The 25,428-nt window shown below is 43.5% G+C and overlaps 1 protein-coding gene across 7 annotated transcripts in view; it reads right to left on the minus strand.

The window, feature by feature from the left end:
* LOC144684002 (mitogen-activated protein kinase kinase kinase kinase 4) overlaps positions 1-25,428 on the minus strand; it is a 287,637-nt gene that overhangs the window by 120,683 nt on the left and 141,526 nt on the right. For 5 of the 7 annotated variants that reach the window (XM_078547670.1, XM_078547666.1, XM_078547667.1 and 2 more), the window contains 5 exons: positions 24,954-25,032; positions 13,488-13,663; positions 9,069-9,141; positions 4,857-5,064; positions 597-770 (listed from right to left, as the gene is read on the minus strand). In XM_078547670.1, coding sequence (XP_078403796.1) covers positions 597-770; positions 4,857-5,064; positions 9,069-9,141; positions 13,488-13,663; positions 24,954-25,032 — 710 coding nt within the window. The remainder of the gene's footprint in view (positions 1-596; positions 771-4,856; positions 5,065-9,068; positions 9,142-13,487; positions 13,664-24,953; positions 25,033-25,428) is intronic. The other 2 variants (XM_078547672.1, XM_078547671.1) reach the window with 1 other exon arrangement.

Below are 25,428 nucleotides of genomic sequence, written 5' to 3' on the forward strand. Positions count from 1 at the left end.
TCATTATGGTGATGGTCACTAAAGCATGAGTGTCACTGTAACTCAGTGGCAGCCTGCTTGTGTTCTGAGTCCAGAAGGTGGCAGGTTCAAATCCAACTTTAGAGACTTGCTCATTAAACCTAAAATTTTCAATGCAGTGCTGCAGGAGTGCTACACTGCCTTTGAGAATGAGATATTAAAAAGAGGCCCTTCTTGCCCTCTCAGGTGGATACAAAGATTCCAAGGCAATACTTAATGAAGAAAAACATGATTAAACAGGTTATATGGTGGTTATAACATTCCTATTTGTGGGAGCTTGCTGTGTGCAAAACAGTTGCTGCATTTCCGACATTACAGCACCGACTCTGTTTCAAAAATACTTGGCTGTTATGTACTTTGGGACATTGTGAAGGTGTGAAAGGTGCTATTTAAATGCAAGTACTTTAAAAAAAAGTGTTTCATGAGAACCAATGAGCACAACAAAACATTACAACAGTGCCTTGAAATGGAGTTGCTGATAAAGCCTGCTGATATCCATTGCAAAGCTTAGTGCTATAATTCACCCTTTAAAGTGACTAAATTCAGAGCGCTCAGTATCCCAATAGATAAGTGCATACCTGTTTCTTCTCAGCTTTCCTTTTCCCTTCCACTATCTTCCACCTTTCCTCCTCTGCCCATCTCATTTCTTCTTCTCCTCCACTCTTCTGTTCTTTTCTGTGCCTCTCCTTCAGCTCTGGTTTTTTCTTCCCACATTCCTGCTGTTTTCGCAGTTCCTGTTCCCTCTTGTGGTGCTGTGCAAGTCAGTGCAGAAATGACAATTGACGGAAAACCTGAGTCTAGCTGATTAATTTTACCAGTCAGATATGACTTCCATGGAAAATAAAAGATCGCATAGATCATGCACATATGGACCAACGCAATGGTGGGGGGGGGTGATTTGGACTTTGGCAATAGTGCAAGATTCAGCTGCCTGTTATAGATCTCTCCTGATTGAAGTTGATGGGAAGAGTACTCAGGATAGATGCGTAATGGGTGCTCAATCAATATTGTCCATTCTACACCATCGCACACTGCCAAAATTATTTCCAGTTACCCAGCAGTGCTACCTCTGTGCTCGTAAGGGAGAAAACCATGTGCAATCTTATGCTTGAACACCGAGGAAAGAAGTTTCATATAGAATAACTGGAGCGTTAGCAACTATGTTAGTGAGGCATAGCGGATTGATTATGTTATGACCGATGCAGTTGGTAAAATGGAGTTATTTAAAAATCCCAGAGGAAACTCTAAACAACTGTCATAACCTATAATTTTAAATGTTATATGTTTGAGATGCGACTCTAAATTCAGGAATCAGACCATTGGTTCTCGAGGCTTTACATTAAACTAATTGAAACATTTTATTCATTTACACATGTTAAAATATATGCACATGGCTTCAAATTACTACCATCATAACTTTTAACAAATTCCCAAACTAATCTCCATTAAGGCAACAGCAACCCATAGGTGTAACCAAACACCAGGCAAAGTATTTTCACCTTACAAATTCAAAATTAGGTTCTTTCACTTTGGTTCCTATGGAGCCAGTTGGAGGCTTGCAGCTGCCTTTTGATCTCACATTGCCTCTGCTCTGCACACCCGAAAACTACTGAAGTTATACCTACCAGCCCCATTGAATGTTAATTCTCATTGTATCAACAGCCTCTGAACTAAACCTCTCTAACAATGAAACCCCTTTCATAGCACCAACTTCATTAGTGATATGAACATATTGCTTGGTATCTGCTACAAATGCGTCAGCTTTCAACCCATTTCTTGAATGCTCTATTCAAAAAATGCAAAAGCACGCTCTCTCACTTACATATCAAAACTAGTACACATCAAAACACCCAGACTGGCTGGCTTTAATCCAATTAAGACACATCTACAGACTAAACCTCTATTTTAAAAGAAAAACATTTTCCAAAATATTATATACATTAATAGCTTCATGACAATTATGACAGCTTAAGACATCTATTTAAAGGGAAAACTGTTCCCTTCTTATACTTCTACTGGTCCATCCACCGTGGGACTGGAGATTCCTACCTGAACTTATTGACCCTTTTGCTAGTCCCTTAAATTTTTCGTCCCGCTTACGATGATTCCCGATGGCAGGACCGGAAAATTTAGGCCAATATATCTAATGCAAATAGACAGTTATTATAGGGCCAAACTGCATCGTCTAAGACTTGCTCATTGGAGATTCAGTGGCTTATTTTAATAACCAGAAAATGGGGAATGCCACCATTCAAGTGCATTTGCTCCACGCCCGATTCTCCTGTAGAGGAGCTCTCTGGGACAGGAGCAGTGTCCCAGAATTCTGGGATTTGTAAAATAAAAGAATGACTGTCCACATTCAACTTATTGTTTCTGAGATGTATTAAGTGACTTTACAGAATCAGGTATTGTACAACACTGGAAATTCAAAAGAACAGAAGAAAATAAGGAAGATCGCTTCAGCCTTCAAACACATTGCACTTTAATCAAGATGTCCTGGTCAATGTTGTATATAACCATTTCGTCCCTATATCTTCATATGTATGCAAAATGTCTCTGTTGTTACACATCCAGGCTCTCCTTCCATTGTAAAAGCTCAACTTATGAGGGCAATTGCTTCTTCAGAATTTTTAAGAATGCATAAATACCATTAGATCCAAACAAATCTTTTTTTTTTTGTAGATCAATACCAAGCACTCAACATTTTGTCCTCCCTCCTAAACTGTATCCAATTTTAATTTCAAAATTCTTTCATAAGATGCAGGCATCGCTGGAAAGGCCAGATTTTATTGCCCATCCCTAATTGCCCTTGAGAAGGTGGTGGTGAGCTGCCTTCTTGAACCGCTGCAGTCCATGTGGTATAGATACACCCACGGTGCTGTTAGGAAGGGAGTTCCAGGATTTTGACCCAGTGACAGTGAAGCAACGGTGATATAGCTCCAGGTCAGGATGGTGCGTGACTTGGAGGGGATCTTGCAGGTGGTGGTGTTCCTATGCATCTGCTGCCTTTGTCCTTCTAAGTGTAGAGGTCCAGGTTTGGAAGGTGCTGCCGAAGGAGCCTTGGCAATTTGTTACAGTATATGATCTTGTAGATGGTACACGCTGCTGCCACTGTGTGTCGGTGGTAGAGGGAGTGAATGTTTAAGGTGGAGGCCTATCAAACATGGTTTGTCCTGGATGGCGTTAAGGTTCTTGAGTGTTGTGGAAGCTGCACTCATCAAGGCAAGTGGAGAATATTCCATCACACTCATGATTTGTCCTTGTAGATGGTGGATAGGCTTTGGGGAGTCAGGAGGTCTCTGCAGAATTCCCAATTTCTTGTAGCCACAGTATTTATATGGCTGGTCCAGTCAGGCAGCTTGTCAATGGTAATCCCCAGAACATTGACCTATAAAGTAAGTTGCTGTCTTCTTAAATAATGTCTTTCAGGTAACAGAGTCACAACTTCATTACCTTTCTGTTTAAAACATTCCACCCGGCTTCCCTTCTAATCCTAACTTTCTAATGTTTAACTTGCGTTCCATCACATTGAGTCCTTTGCCATTGTGAACAGTTTGCCTGGATTGCCTGTCATGTCAATACTACTGATGGAGATTTCACTCTCAGCTATCAGATTGTTCAGACATCATTAGCTGACAGCACATTAGTAACAGCAAACAGTAACAGTAGCTCTGAAGAAGGATCATACGGACTCGAAACGTTAACTCTGTTTCTCTCTCCACAGATGCTGTCAGACCTGCTGAGCTTTTCCAGCATTTTCTGTTTTTGTTGTAGCACATTAATAATGTCAGTTATACAACAGAAAAATAGTATGTCGTATTGATACATGGACACTGCTCTCCTCTGATTGTTTTTCAAAGTACCCGTGAACATGGGGACAAGGAGTGTGCTATATGAAGTTGTTTGCAGATTGATAGTAGGTACTGTGACCCAATATTCCCCCTAACTGCTGAGGCCCAAGAGAATAACATAAATTTGGATATGGAGGCTCAGGGAATATCACTGCTGGTATGTTTACCGCAGTTCCTCAACACTTCACTGCACAGAACCCTCTTGTCCCAATCTTTGCTTCACTACAATGTGCAAATATTGTCAATCCTGCTCACATTTGGTGATCATCGGGTGTTTATATACCTACATTTTCGCAAGGTTATAAGACCAGACACTGGACAATCTGAGTGGAGAGTCCACTTCACCCAGGACTGGTTGCTGCTGCAGGATAGTCCAGTAGTTGTTGTCCCTCCACACAAGCCCCGGTCTCCTCTCACCAGGAAAGAACCTGTCCCTATCACTGAGCATCCTCACACTAAGGTAAAGAACTGCATAACTAAATATGACTCTCACTTCATATGATCTCCTGAGAGCTTGTAAAATCCTTAGCAGTTTATAAAATGGCTATTTTTGAACAAAAAAAGATTAGTTAGAAAATAGTTTTGATGTTTTCTGTGTTTTAGTTTCCTTCTGAAGGAGTTTCTATCTTACATCCAATGGACGTATCGCACACATGCAGAAACAGTTAATGGTAACCGACCACAACGTAGGGCAAAGAACTTTTAGCTCCTCGTTTAACTCTCTGAGCTGCGAATGAGCAATGTTGGGAAGGAAATGTTGCAAAGCTGGAGGTGAGAATGTATTGCGGAACCCCCGGTTGCATAGGACTAGATAGGATGCACAGCACAGAAACGGGGCCATTCAGCCAAAGTTGTCCACGCCAGGTTTATGCTCCACGATTTGGCTGCAATAATGAAACAGGGAGGAAGACGATCTCCCCAGTGGGGGGGCGGGGGGTGAAACAGAAACAAATGTGAATGGCAAATCTTTGAAAAGAAAACGCTTACATCTTCCAGCCACCTCCTCTGCTCCTTCTGCTGGTTGATCCGCTTCTGCCGCTCGGCCAGTAGCTGCTGCTTGTACTTCTCCTGCTCCTGCAGCTGTTGCTGGAGCACCTGCTGTTGCTGCTGGGGCGCTGAGCGTTTCGTATTCTCCTGCTGCAAGCGTAGGAACTCTCGGCGAAGGGTCGACTCTCCGGGTTGATTAACAATGGAGCTGAGTGGAGAGCACAGAGCACGTTATCCAGATGGCAACTGAACAGAGCTGGAAATGTTATGGATAATAATGAAGACCTTGGGGTGGAGGATAAGCTGAGAATTGCCAGCGTAAGCCGCACTTCCTGCAAAAAGCTCCCATAATTGGAAAGATGCTGTCAAGTTTAACTACTTGTGATTTTTTATTTTTTTGCAGCTATACATGTAACTCCACCTGTAATTGGATTTAGCAGGAATGCGTTAACCGTGTTATATTATAGCTACAAAAACAATTTTGTGGCAGATGGGTGTTGTGCCATAGACGGTGATAAACTAGGGCATAATCACTTCAGGCAGAGCAGAGTTGAAATATTTCAGTTAGAATAACGTTTGCATAAAAAGGCAGTCAGATGAAATAATTTGTTGTATCGGTGAAGATTTTAGCTGTGATTGTGGGGTATCTACTTCCTTTTTTTGATTGAAACTCCTGTCTCACTCTTCACCTCACTTCTGCTGCGCCAGACTGGATATTTATTCAAATGAAGGAGAAAAAATAACAGGCAGGGCTTTGGGGGGAGTGGGAGGGAGGGGGCAGAGGGCGGCGGCTGGAGAGGAGTGAGATAAATTGGAGAATTCTTTCAACGGGTCAGCACATGCGCACCGAGCCTCTGTACAGTCAGCGTCCATGATTCAGTCTGCACCTTGCTGACTGCGATATGTGTCTTCTTAAATTTACTTTTGTTTCAGGCTCTCGTTGAACAACCGGCAAATTAATAAGGTGAGCGGCTAAAACAAGCAGTGGTATTACCAACAAAAACAAAAATTGTTGGAAAAAACTCAGCAGGTCTGACAGCATCTGTGGAGAGAAAGACAGAGTTAACGTTTCGAGTCCGTATGACTCTTCATCAGAACTAAAGAGAAATAGTAATGTGGTGAAATATAAGCTGTTTAAGGGCGGTTGGACAGGTGAAGCTGGTTAGAAGGCCAGTGATAGGTGGGGACAAAGGAGAGATTGCCAAAGATGTCATAAACAAAAGGTCAAAGGGGTATTGACGGTGGTTATATTAGCTAAAGGATGTGCTAATGGTGACATTAAGGGTGTTCTTACAGCAGAGAAGGTTAAGGGGAGATTTTAATGGAGATTTCAGAATTATGAAGGGTTTTGTCAGTGAACAAAGGACATAGATATAAGATAACTAGTGTAAGAGCCATGGGGAAAATGAGAAAACAATTTTAACGCAGTGAGTTGTTATAAGCTAGAATGCTCTGAATGGGTGGTGGAAGCAGATTCAACAATAACTTTCAAAAGGAAATTGGGTAAGTAATTGAAGGAGTAAAAGCTGCAAGACTATGTGCGGAATCGTCCCAGATTTGCATTAAGTGCGCTGCAATGGCGGCTTTTCATGCAGTATAGGCCCAATCCTGCCTCATTAATCGTGCATTCCCGGGAAACACACTACTTTGATGGTGGGCGGGCTCCGATTTGCCCGCTACGCCGTCACTTTGCCACGTCATCATGCAAGTGCAGCCACGCGCACATCTCTCAGTGCTTCCATCTCAGGACTGCTGCAAAGAAGACATGGCCCCGAAAGGCAAGAAGACTGCAGCTCCCTGGTTTCGTGACACATCCCTCGAGCACCTCTGGATGCCGTAGAGGCCGCCGTGATGTCCTCTACCCCTGCTCTGGCCGCAGGAGTGACAGCAACATTGCCACTCCGGCTTGGTGGGCGACAGCAGTGGCGATCAGTGCCAATGCTGCACAGAAGAGGTTGGCCATCCAATGCAGAGAGAGGAGGAATGATCTCATCCGTGCTGTCAGGGTAAGGCAACCATCTCATACCCTAAACTCACACACTCACAAGCCCATCCCACATTCACTGGCATCTCACTCACTGCCAGCTCAAGGGACATCACCACTCACTCTCTCACACACACACCCTCACATCTCCATCTGGCCTCATCTCCTCTGGAGACTGCCTCCTCAGCCCTCCTCAGTCATTTGCACAGGTCAACTTGTGCCCCCCTCCACACACCCTGGGATACCCCGCTTCCCCAGTACAGCCCTCGCCCTGCAGCCTCTTCCCTTGCCTGAGGCCACTTCTCCCCCTTCTCCAAGTAAGCCCTAGCCCTGCAGCCATTGAAAAGCTGGTCTGGTAGGTAGAGACCTGCCCGTGAGCCCCCCTAAAAGTGCTGTGGTGCTGCCTGCAAAGCCTGGTGCTGATGACTGTGAGTACTGCCCAAAGCACAGTAGGCAAACAAACCATGAAGTCCCGAGTGAAGTGCAGCACACTAGGTGCACATCGCTTATGTTCAGTTGTGAAACACATCGGTGTGCAATCACGCAGACATGCCCAGATGATCCAGTGTAGCGGGATAATTCTGGCGAGCTGGGCTTATAATGATACACAATTGTGTATCAATGAAAATCCTGATGTCCGATGGTGGGATATGGGCTTGCCATTGATGGCCAGAGTGGACAACTGCAAACTGGTTTCACAATGTCGTGGAACCAATTTTTGGCCTTCGCGCCACATTATCCGCTGACACTCACCACCAACAGGCACGGAAAATTCCACCCTATGGGGCAAGAGTGGGGGACAGCGGTTCCAAAGAGCCAGCAAAGGTATGATGGGCTCATTCTGTGTTGTATGATTTTAAAATCCTAGGTCTCTGGGAAGCCATCATGACCTGGAATTAAGGGCAATTTCCTCATCCTTTGTCTGAACAAACTGCAGTCAACCTATCGTGCCATTGGAGGCTTCCCTTTGACAACATTATGAGAACCATAACCAGGATGTTATCAACATCAAGCTTTTTTTTTAACAAGGCAAAGCGGAGTGCAGATAAACCAAAATCTATGAACCGTAATTCAGCTCCTAAAGGTGCTGACTATTCATATAAATTCTGTATTTTAAATGAGAGGTGAGCAACTCTGTAGCAACTTGCTGTCATGTTGGAAGGTGTGCTGGGTAAGAACAACCACCTGTATGATCAGGAACCATCTCATTCCAGACTTCCCTTACTTTTTTTTTAGAAAAACAATGTTTGATTTTTACAAAAAGTTTTTCAAACTCCAGTGATGTCAAAAACAGAAGGTCTCTTTCAAAGGTAATACAACCAGCCTTTGGCTTTTTTTTAAAGAAATGGCTACTGGGACGTGGTTTCCTTGTTACATCACTTCCTGAGCAATATTTTTCCCTCAACCAATACCAATACTGAAGACTAACAACACAAGAAAGGTCAGGGAACATAATTTAACTCAATTCTTGGAATTTTCCTGCACTCACGCACCAACATTAGGCTAAACTGAAATCGAAATTTGCTTTTATCCCAGGACAGATTCCATATTGCTAGTGTATCATTTCAGTGTCTTGGCCTAATCGCCTAAATTACTGGGAAGGGTAATTAGAGTCACTTAGCCATGACATTATCTCCACTCAACACAGCAGTCTCAAACACTTCCCATAAAACCAATCTGGTTTAAAAATAATAGCTTTTGGCTTTGTGAAAAAAGACAATTGTGACACAGCTTCCTCACAACATCAATTCCTGGCCAATATTTCTCCCTTAACCAATAGCAAAAACAATGAATAGCAGCACATGGTAAGACAGGAATACAATTCAACCGAATTCTGGAGATCTGCCTGCACTCAATGAAGCAATATCGGACCAAATCGAAATCTATGAAATGTACCGGCTAAAAGGGTGGTGGAAGCTGATTCAGTATTAACTTTCAAAAGGGAATTGGATAAATACTTCAATTATGTTGTAATGTGATGTACATGTACCTCTAAGGGAGTGTATCTTAAACTGTTGTCCATCACTGCCCAGCATGAGACAGGATGTGATGTCTAATCCCGTGACTCATGTCCTAAAGGTCAGAGATGTCTACATAGCCCCCTTGTTAGCATTGCCTGTTTATAATCTTACCTTGAAAAAAAAACCAACATTTTTGTTTTACCAATACTTGCAGTATGATTGGTGCATTTGCGATAAACAGGAGAACTCAACAATTAATTAAATTACCTTGGCTCTCCTTCATCTTCATTCAATCCTTCTTCGTCTTCTTCACTTCCGCTATATTCATACTCAGTTTCATCTAATAATAAGAAGGGATAATGTTGAAGCTCAAGTTCAATCACCCAATGATTGTTCCTCCGGAGACTGGGTCTAATTCTTCTTTTAATTAAGTTTAGGTTTTAATAAGCTATGTTAGCAGTTCTCCATCTCCTATTTAGAGTTTGTGTTTTGGAGCAAGTGATGCCAAATTAGGGAGGACTGTTGAATATGAAAAGGCAATCCAAGATCTGTAAAGTCATTTCATAAAATATGTAAATGAGTGCTGCTGGTAAAGTAAATTCAAACATTAAGTGTAAAGTATTGCACAATGGAACACTTGACAAGGGCTATAAACAAACTTCATGAATGGTGTTAAAATAGCTGAGGGTGAAGTCGAAAGAGATACGGGGGAATGAATGAACTCGACACTTAACATGTCCAATTCTTAGCAAACAAATAGAACATTATATAGTAAAATCAATCGAATAAAATTGGGAGGATTTTAAGACTACATTGGTGCAGTCTTCTGATGAGTCTCTACCTTGACTAATTTGTCTGGTTTTAACCAAAACAACACAAGGTAGCCATTCAAGTCCAAGGTGCAATGCAAAGAAGAGCTGAGCTCAACATCAGAGGATTGAGTTATCAGGAAAGATTGCAAACATTTGTGCTTTACATCCTTGAGATGATGCCTTATCCAACTGCATAAGGCAGTAAACAGGATAGAAAAGGTAAATCCAGCACTTCATGACAAACCTTAACTGCAGGAAAAGAAGCATAAATTCAAACTTACAAATGACAAATTTAGGACCGAGCCATCACTTCAGGGTCATTACCCTTCAACAGTATGAGAATATTGCCAGAATAATAAAACAATTAAAAATCTAATCTGATGTATTCGGAGAGAGCTGTGTTAATTTTGCTCACTAAACCTACATATTTTGATACAAAGGTTCATTTTCAAAAGTCAGATTAACAACCCCTATCACTGCAAAGTAATAATGCTGTATCTGATGAGTGATCTTCTCTTTCAATGCATGCTGTCCTGCTGCACAATTCAATGAATGAAATAAAAGTTAGCCATAAGGACCAAAGACCAGGGCCAGGACATTCCCAACGGCGAGCGGGGGGTGGGGCCTGCTCGCCAATGTGTAAAATGATGCGCGGTGATGTCGGGTGGAACTCCAATTGAGGCCATTGACAGATCAATTAAAGTAATTAATGGACCTGCCCGTCCAACCTTAAGGTTGGTGCACAGGCCGGGAGCCCTGGCAGGCATTAGAAAAAGCATGAAAACTCATCCACGGGCGGGATGAGGTTTCATGTAGGTTTTTAAAATTTTAATTAAAGTGTTTTTAAAAGTTATGGACATGTCTCAACTCATGTGACAGTGTCACATGAGGGGACATGTCAAGGAATTGTTTTTTTCTCTATTTCCAATATTTTTTACAATAGAGCCAATCTCCCTGAGGCTGCACTTAGCCTCAGGGAGATGAGTGTGCTCTTTCATGCGCATGTGCGAGAGAGCGCACTCTCGGGTTTAGGGACTCCCCCCCCCCCCCCACCACCCGCACAGGGAGCGCACAGCGCTTCTGTGTGGATGTAACGCTGGGCAGGCCTTAATTGGCCCGCCCATGTAAAATGGCACCGCGCCCCCAATTGGGGGTGCCGATTGGAGGTGGGCCACTGCGCACCTGCTCTTCAACTCCCCCCACCCTGATGGGGGGAAAATCCTGGCCCAGGGTGCTGGATTATTGTATGGGCTCAGGAAAACCCAACCTGCGCACTTCTGTGGCTTCTGAAATGCACACCCAACCCGCGTGTTTATTTTCATACAGGAGTCAGGTTCACAGTGCATTTTGTGAACCGCAATGGAATGCGTGAGGAGTGTGGGCGTGGAGGAGGGCCAGTTAGAATGCCCACCTTGGTCCTCCAACATAACAGCCTAGCTCCCAATTATGTTTAAAGGTGCTCTAAACCTCACCCCATTATACCCCATGACCCCTCAGGTCATTTGTAGCACCCCGTGTCCCATCACCCCCCCCCCGCCACCCCCCCACCACCCCCCCGACCGCCGCCCACACACACACACACACACACACACACACACACACACACACACACACAGAGTGGAATCATGGTAATGTCACTGGATTGATAATCCAGAGGCCCAGGCTAATGCTCTGGGGACGCAAGTTCCAATCCCACCAGGGCAGCTGGTGGAAGTTAAATTCAGTGAATAAATCTAGAACATAAAGCTAGTCCCAGTAATAGTGACCACGACAACTATCACTGCTTGTCCTAAAAACCCACCTGCTTCAGAAATGTTCATTCGGGAAGGAAATCTGCTATCCTCAATCGGCCTGGCCTACATGTGACCCACAGCAATGTGGTTGACTCTTAACTACCCTCTGAAATGGCCCATCGAGCCACTCAGTTTAAAGGCAATTAGGGAGGAGCAACAAGTGCTGGCCTTGCCAGTGATGCCCACATCCTGTGAATGAGCAAAGAAAATATTGCCACCCCATGCCACCCCACCCCGCCCATGTATCCTCCATTGCCATTCACGCAGAAAGCACTATGTACAGTCCTCATGAGCTATGTAATAGCAATGGGAATTAGTTTAAAATCATTGCAAAAAATGATGGCTCTAGCAACCTAATAAAAACCTGAATTCAAATACACTTTCATTGATACTGGAAAGAAAAAAATTGCCAGGATACTCACGACTCCTCAACAGACCTCTCCCAGTTCTCGTGAGCTCTGCGAGGGAGTGCATTTTTTTTCAGGGCTTCTAAAACCCACGTCACCACACGAAAATATAATGCAAGAGAAAATACAATGTTCCTATGGTCCTCACAAAGGGGACACCGACTTTGGAAGAGATTTTTAAAAATTCATTCTATGGGATGTGTGCATCGTTGGCTGGGCCAGCATTTATTGCCCAGCACTAGTTGCCCTTGAGAAGGTGGTGGTGAGTTGTCTCCTTGAACTGCAGCAGTCCATGTGGTGTAGGTACACCCACAGTGCTGTTAGGGAGGGAGTTCCAGGATGTTGATGCAGCAACAGTGAAGGAACGGTGATATATTTCTCAGTCAGGATGGGGTGAGACTCGGAGGGGAACTTCCAGGTGGTGGTGTTCCCATGCACCTGCTGCCCTCGTCCTTCTAGATGGTAGTGGTCGTGGGTTTGGAAGGTGCTGTCTAAGGACCCTTGCTGAGTCCCTGCAGTGCATCTTGTAGATGGTACACACTGCTGCTACTGTGCATCGGTGGTGGAGGGAGTGAATGTTTGTGGATGGGGTGCCAATCAAGCGGGCTGCTTTATCCTGGATGGTGTCAAGCTTCTTGAGTGTTGTTGCAGCTGCACTCATCCAGGCAAGTGGAGAGTATTTCACCACACTCCTGACTTGTGCTTTGTAGATGGGGAACTGGCTTTTGGGAGTCAGGAGGTGAGTTACTCACAGCAGAATTCCTAGCCTCTGACCTGCTCTTTTAGCCACAGTATTTATACAGCATTTATATGCAGGTGTATTTTGCAAAGCAGGCTTTCCCGACCCATGAAAAGGCCACACAAAAATGGTGCAGGGTCAGGGAGGCAGAGGATAGTGGTTTTTTTTGGAGGAGAAACAAAGTGCAGCATTTTGCATTCAATTCCTGCCTCCATTTGGAGGCAAAAATCCAGCACCAGAACTATAAATGGGTATTTTTTTTAACTCTGCGCTGTCAATTATTTTAACACATTCAGTTATCAAAGCAATAGAACGTTATATCGCAAAATCAATCAAATAATCATTGGAGGATTTCCAGACTAGATTTGTGTAGCCTTTTGGAAACAGAGGACAGACATTCAGGTGATGCACATCTTTCAGACAATTTGGGCATGCTGGAATTTACAAGTCTTTTTCTTTCATGGGAGGTGGGCACCAATGACAAGGCCAACATTTGTTGCCCATCCCTAATTTCCCTTGAAGTGAGTGGCTTGCCAGGTCATTTCAGAGGGCAGTTAAAAGTCAGCCATATTGCTGTTGGTTTGGTATGACGTATAGGCCAGACCAGGTACGGATGGCAGATTTCCTTCCCTAAAGGGGCATTAGTGAACTAGGCAGGCTTTTACAACAATCAATGATAATTGTCATGGTCACTATTACTGAGACTAGCTTTATAAGTCCAGGTTTATTAATTGAATTTAAATTCCACCAGATGCCATGGTGGGATTTGAACACATGTCCCCAGAGCATTAACCTGGGGATCTGGATTACTAGTCCAGTGACGTTACCACTACACCAGCAACCGCCCCCCTACATGTTAGTGATTGGGTGAAACTAGAAAACTACAACTGGAATTGGCAGGAAGAATTGGTACAAAAACAAAGGAAATTTGGTACCTTTCTCACCCTTCTTCTTCCTGGTTCTGTCTATATGATCTTTCAGCATAATGCGAACTTGCCGGTCATTCTGTTGATCGCGGATGAATGAATGTTTTAGTAGGGTTTCAGTGGTATTTCGATGTAAGTAATTCTTCACCAGGCAATTTTCTACAAAATGAATAAATTTCTTCGACCTAAAACAAAATAAGTAAGGTTCAGTGATAATGGCATTGTTATGTCAAATATATGAATGACGCCTGCAAGTCCCAGTCGCCACTTGCCTCCTCAAAGACCTCAGGGGAGCCATTGGCCCAGCAAAAAATTCTCGATCAACAACAAAACCAGAAAATGCTGGAAAAACTCAGCAGCATCTGTGGAGAGGAAGACAGAGTTAATGTTTCCAGTTCGTATGACTCTTCTTCGGAGCAGACTCATACGGACTCGAAACGCCAACTCCGTCTTTCTCTCCACAGACGCTGTTAGGCCAGTTGAGTTTTTCCAGCATTTTCTGTTTTTGTTTCAGGTTTCCAGCATCCGCAGTATTTTGCTTTTATAAAAAAAAAATCCTCCACGTTTATTTGAAAACATCTTCCACTGTGACAGGTGGAAAATTCAGCAGGTAGATCAAAGGCTGCTTCACTCGGTCTGGCATCGTCACCTTCTCTCAACCAGACCCAGACTGACAGCATTTATCAGGATCCCATGTGCAATAATCCTCAAGAGATTCACAAAATACTATCCATTGCATCTGTCTATTGTTGAACACTTGTCTTTTGACAAATCCACCCTCTCGGGCAATGCTGAATTGTGCTAATTTGATATGTCTCTGTGATGTGTGAAAAAATCCAGCATGAAGAAAATTGTTTGCTAGGGTCTTTTTCATTCAGGCGCACTGCTCCCATGCATCCATCCCCTCAAGCACTGCCAAGCGGTTTCTCTTTGCATTCTTTCAAGTGCATCACCAGTTAGTAACTCTAGCTGTAGGGCAAAATGTAGCAATTACTGAGACATGCTCCTGCAATTTGCAGGGAGCAGGTCACACTGACCGTTATCGTATCAAGTTGTGCTTGTACAGAACATGACTCGCAAGGAATAATCAGTAGACTTGTGTAGTGTGCGGACAAAATGCAATTAAGAAAAATAAAGACCCAGCCAAGGTAATCTTTCTTGAACCTTGCTGAAAAGAGAGACGTGTTGCTGAAGCTTTTCGTCTTACACTCATCAGGACAAATGCAAGAATGCCAAATTTCAAACGGTCATAACACAATTTATACTGCAGGAGAAAAGGGTGCTGATTGGCTGGCAAGTTGATTCTGATTGTCTGAGGCATTTCTATGGAGAGAGCAACAGGGAGCTGTAGGCTCCACAAACTCATGGGTAATTCAAAGAAGGCACAAGGCTTGAACATATTCCTTTTGTCTGCAGAGAATGGGCCCCTGTGTACGAACGTATGTCGCTTCTAACAAGCGTAAATGAGCCACATTATGAGCTTGACTGATTATCTTAAATTAGCTGTTAGTGTAGCTGTTAGCGTTTGTTCAGGATTGTTCAGCAAGTGCTGCCCAATTGCAGAATCACATCTAACAGCAGATTTTATTTTGAGGTTTGCGAGCGTGGACTGGTCAAGTACAGTCTGTACTCTGTCTATTGCAAACAGTCGAAGGAACATGCTGTTTCCTCCTGTAGTATAAGTTGTTGTGATTGTTTGGAAATTTGGCATTCTTGTGTTTGTCCTGATGAGTGCAAGATGAAAAGGTTTGGTAACATGTCTCTCTTCACAGCAATATTCAAGTTCTGTACGACCAACCAACTGGAAGGGCCAGATTTTTTATTCCCGGGACAGGAGCGCAGAGACAGGAGAGTTCCCAGCTCCGCGAACCTGAACTTTAAAATGGCTGCCTGCCGTTCTGATTTTCAGTGAGTGGTGGGTGGGGGCAGTGGTGGGGGCGCAGTGGGGGAGGAAGCTGCATTATAAGTTTGGCTCATCGACTCCAGAACAAGTGCAGAGGCTGCTGGGTGCAGCTGTGGACTGAGCAGAATGTCTGCCTCCATTCTCTGGCACTTTGTTGAATTATAGGTAATACGACTGAAACAACAAACAGCCCTTCAGCCCTCACCCCTCATCCCCCACACACTCCCCATGCCCCATCCATGCCAACCTGTGCCACCTCATGCCCCACACCCCCCTTGTAGCCCCTCATACCCCCTATGCCAACCTATGCTCCTCTACCCACTCCCCATGGCCCCCTTTTACCCTCTATGTCAACCCATGCTCTGTACCCACCCCCACCATGGCCTTTGTAACCACCAGATGGCCCCTCATATCCCCATGCCAACCCATGCCCCTCTACCAACCCCCATGGCCTCTCACACCCTCTATGCCCCCCACATGCCCATGGCACTTTATAGCTCCTATGCCAACTTAGTGACAAACCATGCCCTCACAAGTAACACCCTTTGTCCTCACCTCCTTCATGCCAACTCACCTAATATCCTTTGACAGTTCTTTAGCAGCTTGACAGTTCTTTGGCATTACTGACAGTTCTTTGACACCTTTTACAGCTTTGATAATTCTTTGACAGCTTTTACAGATCCAATGAGGTTATGTACTTTTTACACACAATCATGTACAAAGTACATTAATAATCCTAAAGGGTGCCATACCTCTCCAAAAGAGTGCCTTGCCTATCTAAAAAGGTGCCTTACCTCTCCAAATGTGCTCTGGCATCATATCCAAAGGGGTATATTACCTCTCCGAAGGGGTACCCTGTCTATCCAAATGAATCCATCAAGTTCAGACCAACTCTTACCTGGTCTAATCTGCACACTCCTGGTTTCACACTCCTGACCTACCAAAATCCCACTTCAGCAGAGGCAGCTGGTGATTTAAATGGCCAAATGCCTCCGCAAACTGCGCATACACGAACTCCGGCTCGGCTCCACTCCTGCCCCCGTGAAATTAGAACATGCCTTGTTGGATGGCGGGACTTAGGATATCTGGGCTCATCTGCCATTTTTGTCAAATCTGGCCTATAGTCTGACTCTCTCATTTGCTCAACCTTCGTAAATTGATATGAATGTCCCAAAGCTTTCTGGTGGGTGCCCACCATAGTTCCCCATAGAAAGGAAGTGATTGGTCAGTCTGGTATGAAATTCAGTTTTCTTTTAAACAGAAAGCTACCACTCGCCTCATAGCAAGAGTGTGATCATCCTTTAAATAGAAGACGAGTCTACAATTTCTTTAGACTAAAGGAAAGAAAGATTCAACTTTCAGAGTAAAGCACAGATGGGATCTAACAAGTGTGTGAGCTAACTGCCACACAAAGTATGCAACTCACAAGCTCTTTGTGACAGAATAAGGGCATTTTAGTGTAAGAAGCAGAAGAATAAATCAGCCTAAATGTTCAAAATGGAACCTGATTCAAGTGAGAATCAGCTTTCAATTCATTGACACTCACTGCTAATCCTGTCAAAGTCAGGAGGATCAAAGACATCAATAACAACAACAATTTATATTTATATCATGCCTTTAACATATTAAAATATGCCAGGGCACTTCACAGGAATGACATAAAGCAAAATTAGACACTGCGCCACATAAGGAGGCATTTGGTCAGACGGCCAAAAGTGTGGTCAAACAGGTAGGTTTTAAGGAGTGTCTTAAAGGAAAAAAAATGAGTAGAGAGTCAGCGAGGTTTATGGAGAGAATTCCAGAGCTGAAGGGCCTAGGCCACTGAAGGCACAGCTGCCAACAATGTAACGATTAAAATCGGGGATGCTCAAGAGGCCAGAATTAGAGAAGCGCAACTATCTTGGAAAGTTGTGGGGCTGGAGGAGATTACAGAGATATGGGGGGGCGAGGCCACGGGGGATTTGAAAACAAGGATCAGAATTTTAGAATCAAAGTGCTGCTTGACCGGGAGCCAATGTAGGTCAGTGAGCACAGGGGTGATAGTTGAATGGGAATAGCATGAACTTTGAAGGAGGCAGCAGAGTTCTCAGTTCAGCAACATTTATTGGGATACAACATGCAAAACATCTTTAATCCCAATAAATATATCTGGGACACAACTTAAAATACGGTCCCAGCACCAACAAGTTAACACCTTTGATATAGAATTGCAATTCTTCAGTTTTCAGGAATGCAAGATTGTTTTTTGGGTGCAAGGCTGCTGCACATGCATCTGCCCATGACAGTGTTGGTAGGAGTCACCACCGCATAGTCCTTGTGGAGACAAAGTACCGCCTTCACATTGAGGATACCCTCCATCGTGCTGTGCGGCACTACGACTGTGCTGTGTGGGATAGATCTAACAACTCAAGACTGGGCATCCATGAGGTGCTCTGGGCCATCAGCAACAGCAGAATTGTACTCGAACAAAATCTGTAACCTCATGGCCCAACATGTCCCCCACTCTATCATTACCACCAAGCCAAGGCCTTGGTTCAATTAAGAGTCCAGGAGGACATGACACGAGCAGCACCAGGCATGCCTAAAATGAGGTGTACACCTGGTGAAGCTACAACACAGGTCTACTTGCATGCCAAACAGCATAAGCGATCCCACAACCAATCGATTAGATTTAAATTCTGCAGTTCTGCCAAATCCAGTCGTGAATGGTGTTGGATAATTGAACAACTCACTGGAGGAGGATGCTCCACAAATATCCCCAACCTCAATGCTGGGGGAGCCCAGTACATCAGTACAAAAGATAAGGCTGAAGCATTTGCAACAATTTTCAGCCAGAAGTGCCAAGTGGATGATCCATCTCAGTCTCCTACAGAGATCCCCAGCATCACAGATGCTAGTCTCCAGCCAATTTGATTTACTCCATGTGATATCAAGAAACAGCTGAAGGCACTGTATACTGTAAAGGCTATGGGCCCTGACAACATTCCGACAATAGTACTGAAGACTTGAGCTCCAAAACTTGCCGTGCCCCTAGCCAAGCTGTTCCAGTACAGCTACAACACTGGCATCTACCTGGCAAAATGGGAAATTGCCCAGGTATGTCTTGTACACAAAAAGCAGGACAAATCCAACCTGACCAATCACTGTCCCATCAGTGTACTCTCTATCATCAGTAAAGTGATGGAAGGGGTTATCATCAGTGCTATCAAGTGGCACTTGCTTAGCAACAATCTGCTCACTAATGGTTACCATTGACCAGAAGTTGAACTGGACAAGCTATATAAATACTGTGTCTACAAGAGCAGGGCAGACGCTAGGGATCCGCTCTGAATAACTCGCCTCCTGACTCCCCAAAGTTTGTCCACCATCTGCAAGGCATAAGTCAGGAGTTTGATGGAATACTCTCCACTTGCCTGGATGAGTGCAGCTCCAACAACAATCAAGAAGCTTGACACTGGCCAGGACAAAGCAGCCCGCTTATTGGCACCCCAATTCCACCACCAACGCACAGTGGCAGCAGTGTGTACCATCTACAAAATGCACTGCAGGAACTCACCAAGGCTCCTTAGGCAGCAACTTCCAAACCCACAATCTCTTATCATCCAGAAGGACAAGGGCAGCAGACACATGGGAACACCACCACCCGAAAGTTCCTCTCTAAACACTCACCATCCTGACTTGGAAATATATCACCGTTCCTTCACTGTTGCTGGGCCAAAATCCTGGAACTCCCTCCCTAACAGAACTGTGGCTGTACCTACACCACATGGACAGCAGCAGTTCAAGAAGGCAGCTCAACACCACCTTTTCCAGGGCAATTAGGGAGGGTAATAAATGCTATCCTAGTCAGTGACACCCACATCCCATGAATGAATAAAAAAAAATGTGTTGTTGTTGAATGTTGGAATCCTTGGTTTCTTATGATGGCCCTTTCAAGACTCATGCCATCAACTGGAAACTCTTTGAGTAATTGCAACAACAACTGGACTTTCAACTGACCAGAAAATCTGGTTATCCTCCTACACTCTGCCAGACCTGTGCATTCCTCCAATTTTGGCTTCTTATGTGTCCTTTGATTTTCATTGTTCCACCATTGGCTGTCATGCCTTCAACTGTCTAGACCCTAAGCTCTGGAATTCCCGCCCTAAACATCTCTGCACCTCTAGCTCTTTCTCCTCCTTTAAAGCACTCCTTATGCCTACCTCGTTGACAATGCTTTTGGTCACCTGTCCTAACACGCCTTCCATGGATCAATGTGAAATTTCATTTGATAACACTCCTGTGAAGTGCCTTGGGATGTTTTACAATGTTAAATACCCTATAAACATGCAAGTTGTTGTCGCTTGAAAGATCAATCAACGTTAAGAAACAAAATGGTTGAGAAACAAGTCTTGTTACTCCTTTCCCCAACAGTTATAGGAGCATCTTTGTTACCATATATGACACAACCTCATTTTAGACTCTGTGCAATATTATTAAAATTGGGCCCACTGATGAGGAACTGGAAGCACATCATGGCAAAGTGTGATATGGTTTCAAGGGTAAGTTATGAGGACAGGTTGTATAAACCTAAAAGTTGATCATAGAGGGGTAATCTGATTGGATTGTTTAAAATGCTGAATGCATTTAATAGGATTTCCTTATCGCAGAAAAAAAAGGGTCTTTATCTTTATCTAAAAGTAGAGCCAGGCCATTTTGGAAGGAAATCAGGGAGCACTTTTTCCCAGGATTCCGACATTCAGCATGCCTTGCATCCAGGAAACAATCTTGCATCCCTGAAAACTGAAATATTGTAACACTTATCGAGGGTGTTAACTTTTTGGTGCTGGGACCATATTTAAGGCAATATCCCAGCAATTATTTGTTGAGATTAAAGATGTTCTGCACGTTGCATCCCAGTAAATGTTGCTGGACTAAGAACTACTTGCTTCCCTCAAAGTTCATGTTATTATCATTCAGATGGGTGGTAGAATTCTCAACTCCAGCTTCCAAAAAGGAATGCTAGTGGAATTGGAGGTTTTCAAGACTGAAATTGCAGAATATGGAGCTAAGGTGGGTAAATTGAGTTGACATAGATCAGTCATGATCTAACTGAATGGAGAAACAGGCTCGATGGTCTGAAGGGCCAACTCCTATTCCTATGTTCCTACCTCGGCAATCAAGAGGGCATTCGATGATTATTTGAATAGAAACAATGTGCAGGGGTCCGGGGAAAAGGCAGGGCAATGACACTAGGTCATAATGCTAATTTGGAGAGCTGGCACGGACACGATGGGCAAAATGGCCTCCTTCTTTGTTGTTAAAATTCCGTGATTCTGTGATCGCTGTACAGAAATTACCTTGAGCAATGTTATGGAACGAGCACCAACCACATTTGTGTCAAATTCCTCTCTCTGCTATTTTAATGGAGACATTGATTTAAAAGAAGCAGCTCAATATCTCTGTTAAAATTATGGCAAGAAGCATTTGTTATAAACTCTTCACGCATTTGAATGATAAATTTGCTGACACTAGCTTGCAGATTTTATTATTAAGTCATGTTATCAGACAAGGTTTATTTTTGCCACTGTATTTGAAAATACAAGTATAAATCTCTGTCTAAATCACACTTGATGGTTTAAACCCACGACTTAATTCAGGCTTCTTATAAAAGTCATGAACAAAATGACAATCCTTAAACGTACAGTAATACATAATTAATATAATAAATCTGCACATCATCTTAAACTTCTAAATTTAGATTAGTCTAGCTCTAAAGTTTATTATTCATAACTATAAAAAATGCTACAGTAATTAAAAAAGTTCATTAAGAGACTCAGGCATAAAAATTTCCACGAGGCAAACTATCTCCCTGAAATCACTGTATTCTAATTACATTTTCAAAAGAGGAAGTGTGGCCTCGATGTACCTCTACATCTTTACAGAAGTTGTTGATTACAATAAAAAGGGAACAGATTCACAGGGAAACAAGAAAAGCGTGACTTAACCAGACCCAAAAAGTGCACTGCCCATCGGCTAATCCAAGAAAGAAAGAAAGACTCGCATTCATATCGCACTATTCAAGACCTCAAGATGTTTTGAAGCACTTTACAACCAATAAAGCAACAGCTAATTTAGGCACAACAAGGTCCCATGAACAGCAATCTGGACATGATATGATCATCTGTTTAAGTGATGTTGGTTGAGGGCTAAAAATTGACTAGGGCACCAGGGAGAACTCCCCTGCTCTTCTGCATAACAGTGCCATGGGATGTTTACCTCCATCTCAGAGGCCTCAGTTTAATGTCTCATCTGAAGCACGACACCTCCAACTGTGCGTTGCACTGGAGTGTAGCCTAGATTTTGTCCTCCAGTCTTTGGTGTTGGGCATGAACTCACAACCTGCTCCCTCAGAGGTGAGAGTGTTTTACACTGAGCCACGGCTGAGAGCTAAGGCTGCCACAAGGCCAATTTAACGGGAGTCATGGAAATATTAACAGTGTCATGCTTTTCTGTTCGGTCTTGGAACTCAAACAGATAATTATAAATAAAACGGAAGCAATGAAGGTCTTCTTTCAGAAAGGGGTGTATCAGGTGAAACAATCCATTCCAAATCATTGGCTTTACCACGTGTGAGAAGCTCTGTAGGATTTCAGTCAGGTTGTGGCATGGCAAATCAGGGTCAAGCAATACTCTATTCATCATGGCTCACTTGAACTGCACCTCTTAACAATGAAGCAGCTGTGCACCTCACACAGCATCCATTTTTGCCTTCCGACTTATAATAAATTTAGACTTGCCAATAGATGTGGTACCAGACTGTAAATGTCAAATGGAGTGCAAGAGTTAAAGGTGAAAGCGGTAGGCAGTGACTGATCTAGTTGCATTTTCACTGTGTCACTGAAGTATGGGTTGCAATTGAGCAAGCTGAGAAAGTAACAGGCTTCAGCTGCCCTTAATGACAGGAACAAATAGCACAACCATGAGCAACTTCCTATTTCAATTTCAAAAGCGGCAACTTTCCTTTAAGGTAAATAATAGCTCAAGAGCGCTATGAGTTTCACGAAAACTATTCTCCAGCTGTTCCAACAAAACATAACACATCGTCGGGAAAGTCAGGCTTTGGTAATAATATAAATGACTAAAGAAAGCAAAGAACCTTCATGTACATAAACTCCTTATCATGTCCTCAGGATGTCTCAGAGTGTTTTACAGCCAGTGAATAGCTTTGGAAATGTAGTTATTAGTGCTACCTGAGCACTCACAGCATCCAATTAAGCATGGCAAGGAGCCATCAAATAAGAAGAATGGACAATTAATCTGTTTTTTTCTTTTGAGAGTGTTGGCTAAGGGAGGATATTTGGCTCCAACACCAGGCGATGACCCTGCTCTTCCTCTATTGGGATCGTTCCTATCTGTCTGACCAGGTAGATGGGACCTTGGTTTAAGTTTTCCTCTGAAAGTTTACACCTCCAACAATGCAGCACCCCCACAGTGAACAGTCAGCCTAGGTTAGAGAGCTGGGCTTCAATACATATTCCTTGAACACAAAAGCGATTGTGTTACTAACTGAGCCAAGTTGACACTTTAGGGTTGATTTTTCCAGGTTACATGAAAAACAACCCTTGGAAATAGCTAAACAATCTTGAGGGTGGTTTGCAACCAGTCCCTAAAAATTCTTCTCCAATGTTAGAACTAAATGTTTAATTGGGTGAAGTTTGGGAGGTGGCCCAGCACTCAACACTTGTGATTTAAATTCAAATTCAGCCCAAATTAGTCGAGTGGAAGGTTTCCCTCACTGCTGACTGCACGGCTCTTATATGAAATGGATCTGGGTGTTATTGGTTCAGTTCTGAGTTGGCGTGGCTCCAACACAAAGTCAAATGTGACACTAAGTTGGCTATCTCATTCAGGCCATAGGATGGCAGAGATAGGAAAAAAAAAGATGCAGAAAGGCTTGCAATGATGATCCTGGGGTTGAAACACATAATTGGGTCAGAGCATCTGCTGCTTTTGCTGCTGCTACTTGTCGCTACTCCTACCAGGAGATCTGCTGTCACGGTATGTCACACTTGTCTGTTTTGCTCCATCCTCACACACCTGAAACCGCTCTGTGACATCCATCATCCCCAGCTACACCTAGATCGACGCCGCTATCTGCTGCCCTCCACTTTGCCCTTGTAGTAATCTGATAAGTAATATACCTTTAAGGCAAATGTTGTAATGTAAGATCACATGATCTTGATACCCAATAGCAGAGTAGCGTGGGCTACTGTAGTCAGTAGTCTTGAGTTAGAGTCTGAAGAGTAAAGACAGAGTTTTGAGTTGTAAGCACACAAGTGTAGCTGCTGAATTCCTTTTGCAAATAAACAGAGTGTGTTTCCTCTGAGAACGATCTACAGGTCTTAAGATAAAAGCAAAATACTGCGGATGCTGGAAATCTGAAACAAAAACAAAAATAGCTGGAAAAACTCAGCAGGTCTGACAGCATCTGCGGAGAGGAACACAGTTAACGTTTCGAGTCCGTGTGACTCTTCAACAGAACTAAGAAATATAGAAATGAGGTGAAATATAAGCTGGTTGAGGGGGGGGTGGGGGGGGGGGTGGGACAGGTAGAGCTGGATAGAGGGCCAGTGATAGGTGGAGGCAAAGAAGAGATTGCCAAAGATGTCATAGGCAAAAGGGTGTTGCCTACAGATCTTCTTTGTCTTGGTACCAATTTGTTCACCCCCGAAGGAAGCGTGCAATCCGGATCCTTTAGCCCCAGCAAACCCAGGACCCTGGATCCAGCAGCCCTCTGGGGGGATCGCTGTAGTTTTTCAGTTCTGATCTAGTGGCCGAAGTACTGATATTTTCTTTTCTGGATGTCACTTTTGACAGTTCTTTTTGCTCCTGCTATTTCAAGTACCTCTTCATTTGTCTTGTGGTCTGTATATGGAATTTTTCATGCATCCTAGCATCCAACATTTCAAAGGCCTCCATTTTCTCCCAGAGAACTTTATTTATTGTTCAGGTTTCTGAGGCATGCCATTTAAAAATAATTGGGTGAATGCTATCACTAAAATAGCAGCGGAAAGAAATTCAGAGGAAAGTTTTGATCTTTCGCATAAGAGCTTAAGAAATAGGAGCAGATCCTTTGAGCCAGCACCACTTATAACCCACGGCATAATGTCAGGGGCTTGGCTTTATTTTTTACTTGCACAAAATTAGCAGTATGTGTGCTTTTCAGCTGGCCCGTAATTCACTGTTGGAACAGAGGAACAGGAGTAGGCCATTCAGCCCCTCAATCATGTTCCACCATTCATTGCTGATCCCTATCATAACTCTTTGGCCTCAGATATGCTTAATTGCACTTGCCTAACAAAAAAATCTATCGATCTCAGTGTTGAAACTTTCGATTGACTCCCAGCCCCAACAGCTTACTGAGGGAGGACGTTCCAGGTTCCACTACCTTCTGTGTGAAGAAGTGCTTCCTGATATCCGCCCTGCACAGTCCAGTGCTCATTTTGAGGTTATGGGCTCATTAACATACATGATCCATTTCTACTCCAATGTCATATTGGACATTTTTACCATTTTTTAACCAGTCTTACCATTTTTTGGATTTCAACTTGGGTGGAGAATTCCGTGGAATAAGAAAAAGTGCTCTCATTGGATGCATATCGCAGAGCGCTGGAAAAGAATAAAAGGGGTGGATTTTACAAGTGAAGGAGCAACAAATATGATTAATAACTTTTTCAGTGTGAAAATAATTCAGACCTCTGCTAAATACAGCTGGTGTACACATGGTTACAAATTGGTATCAGGATCAATCAATACCATTAAGAATAAGTTTCATTACACAAACTCACGACGTTCAATGTGTTGTCGAACAAAAACTGGAGTATTGCTCATAATGGATTTATCCTAACAAAGGTCTTTAATATTATGGAGAGTTTGATAGGGTATACATAAAGAATATGGGCCAGATCTTCTGATGCCAACAGGGGCAAACATTGATACATCTCCTGCTGTTGCGCTTTAGGACCCATCGGGAGTCCTGACCTGTGTACACCTGCGACAATTGCA

This window comes from Cetorhinus maximus, chromosome 8 (genome assembly GCF_964194155.1).
Source record: "Cetorhinus maximus chromosome 8, sCetMax3.hap1.1, whole genome shotgun sequence".
In the NCBI taxonomy this organism is placed as follows: Eukaryota; Metazoa; Chordata; class Chondrichthyes; order Lamniformes; family Cetorhinidae; genus Cetorhinus; species Cetorhinus maximus.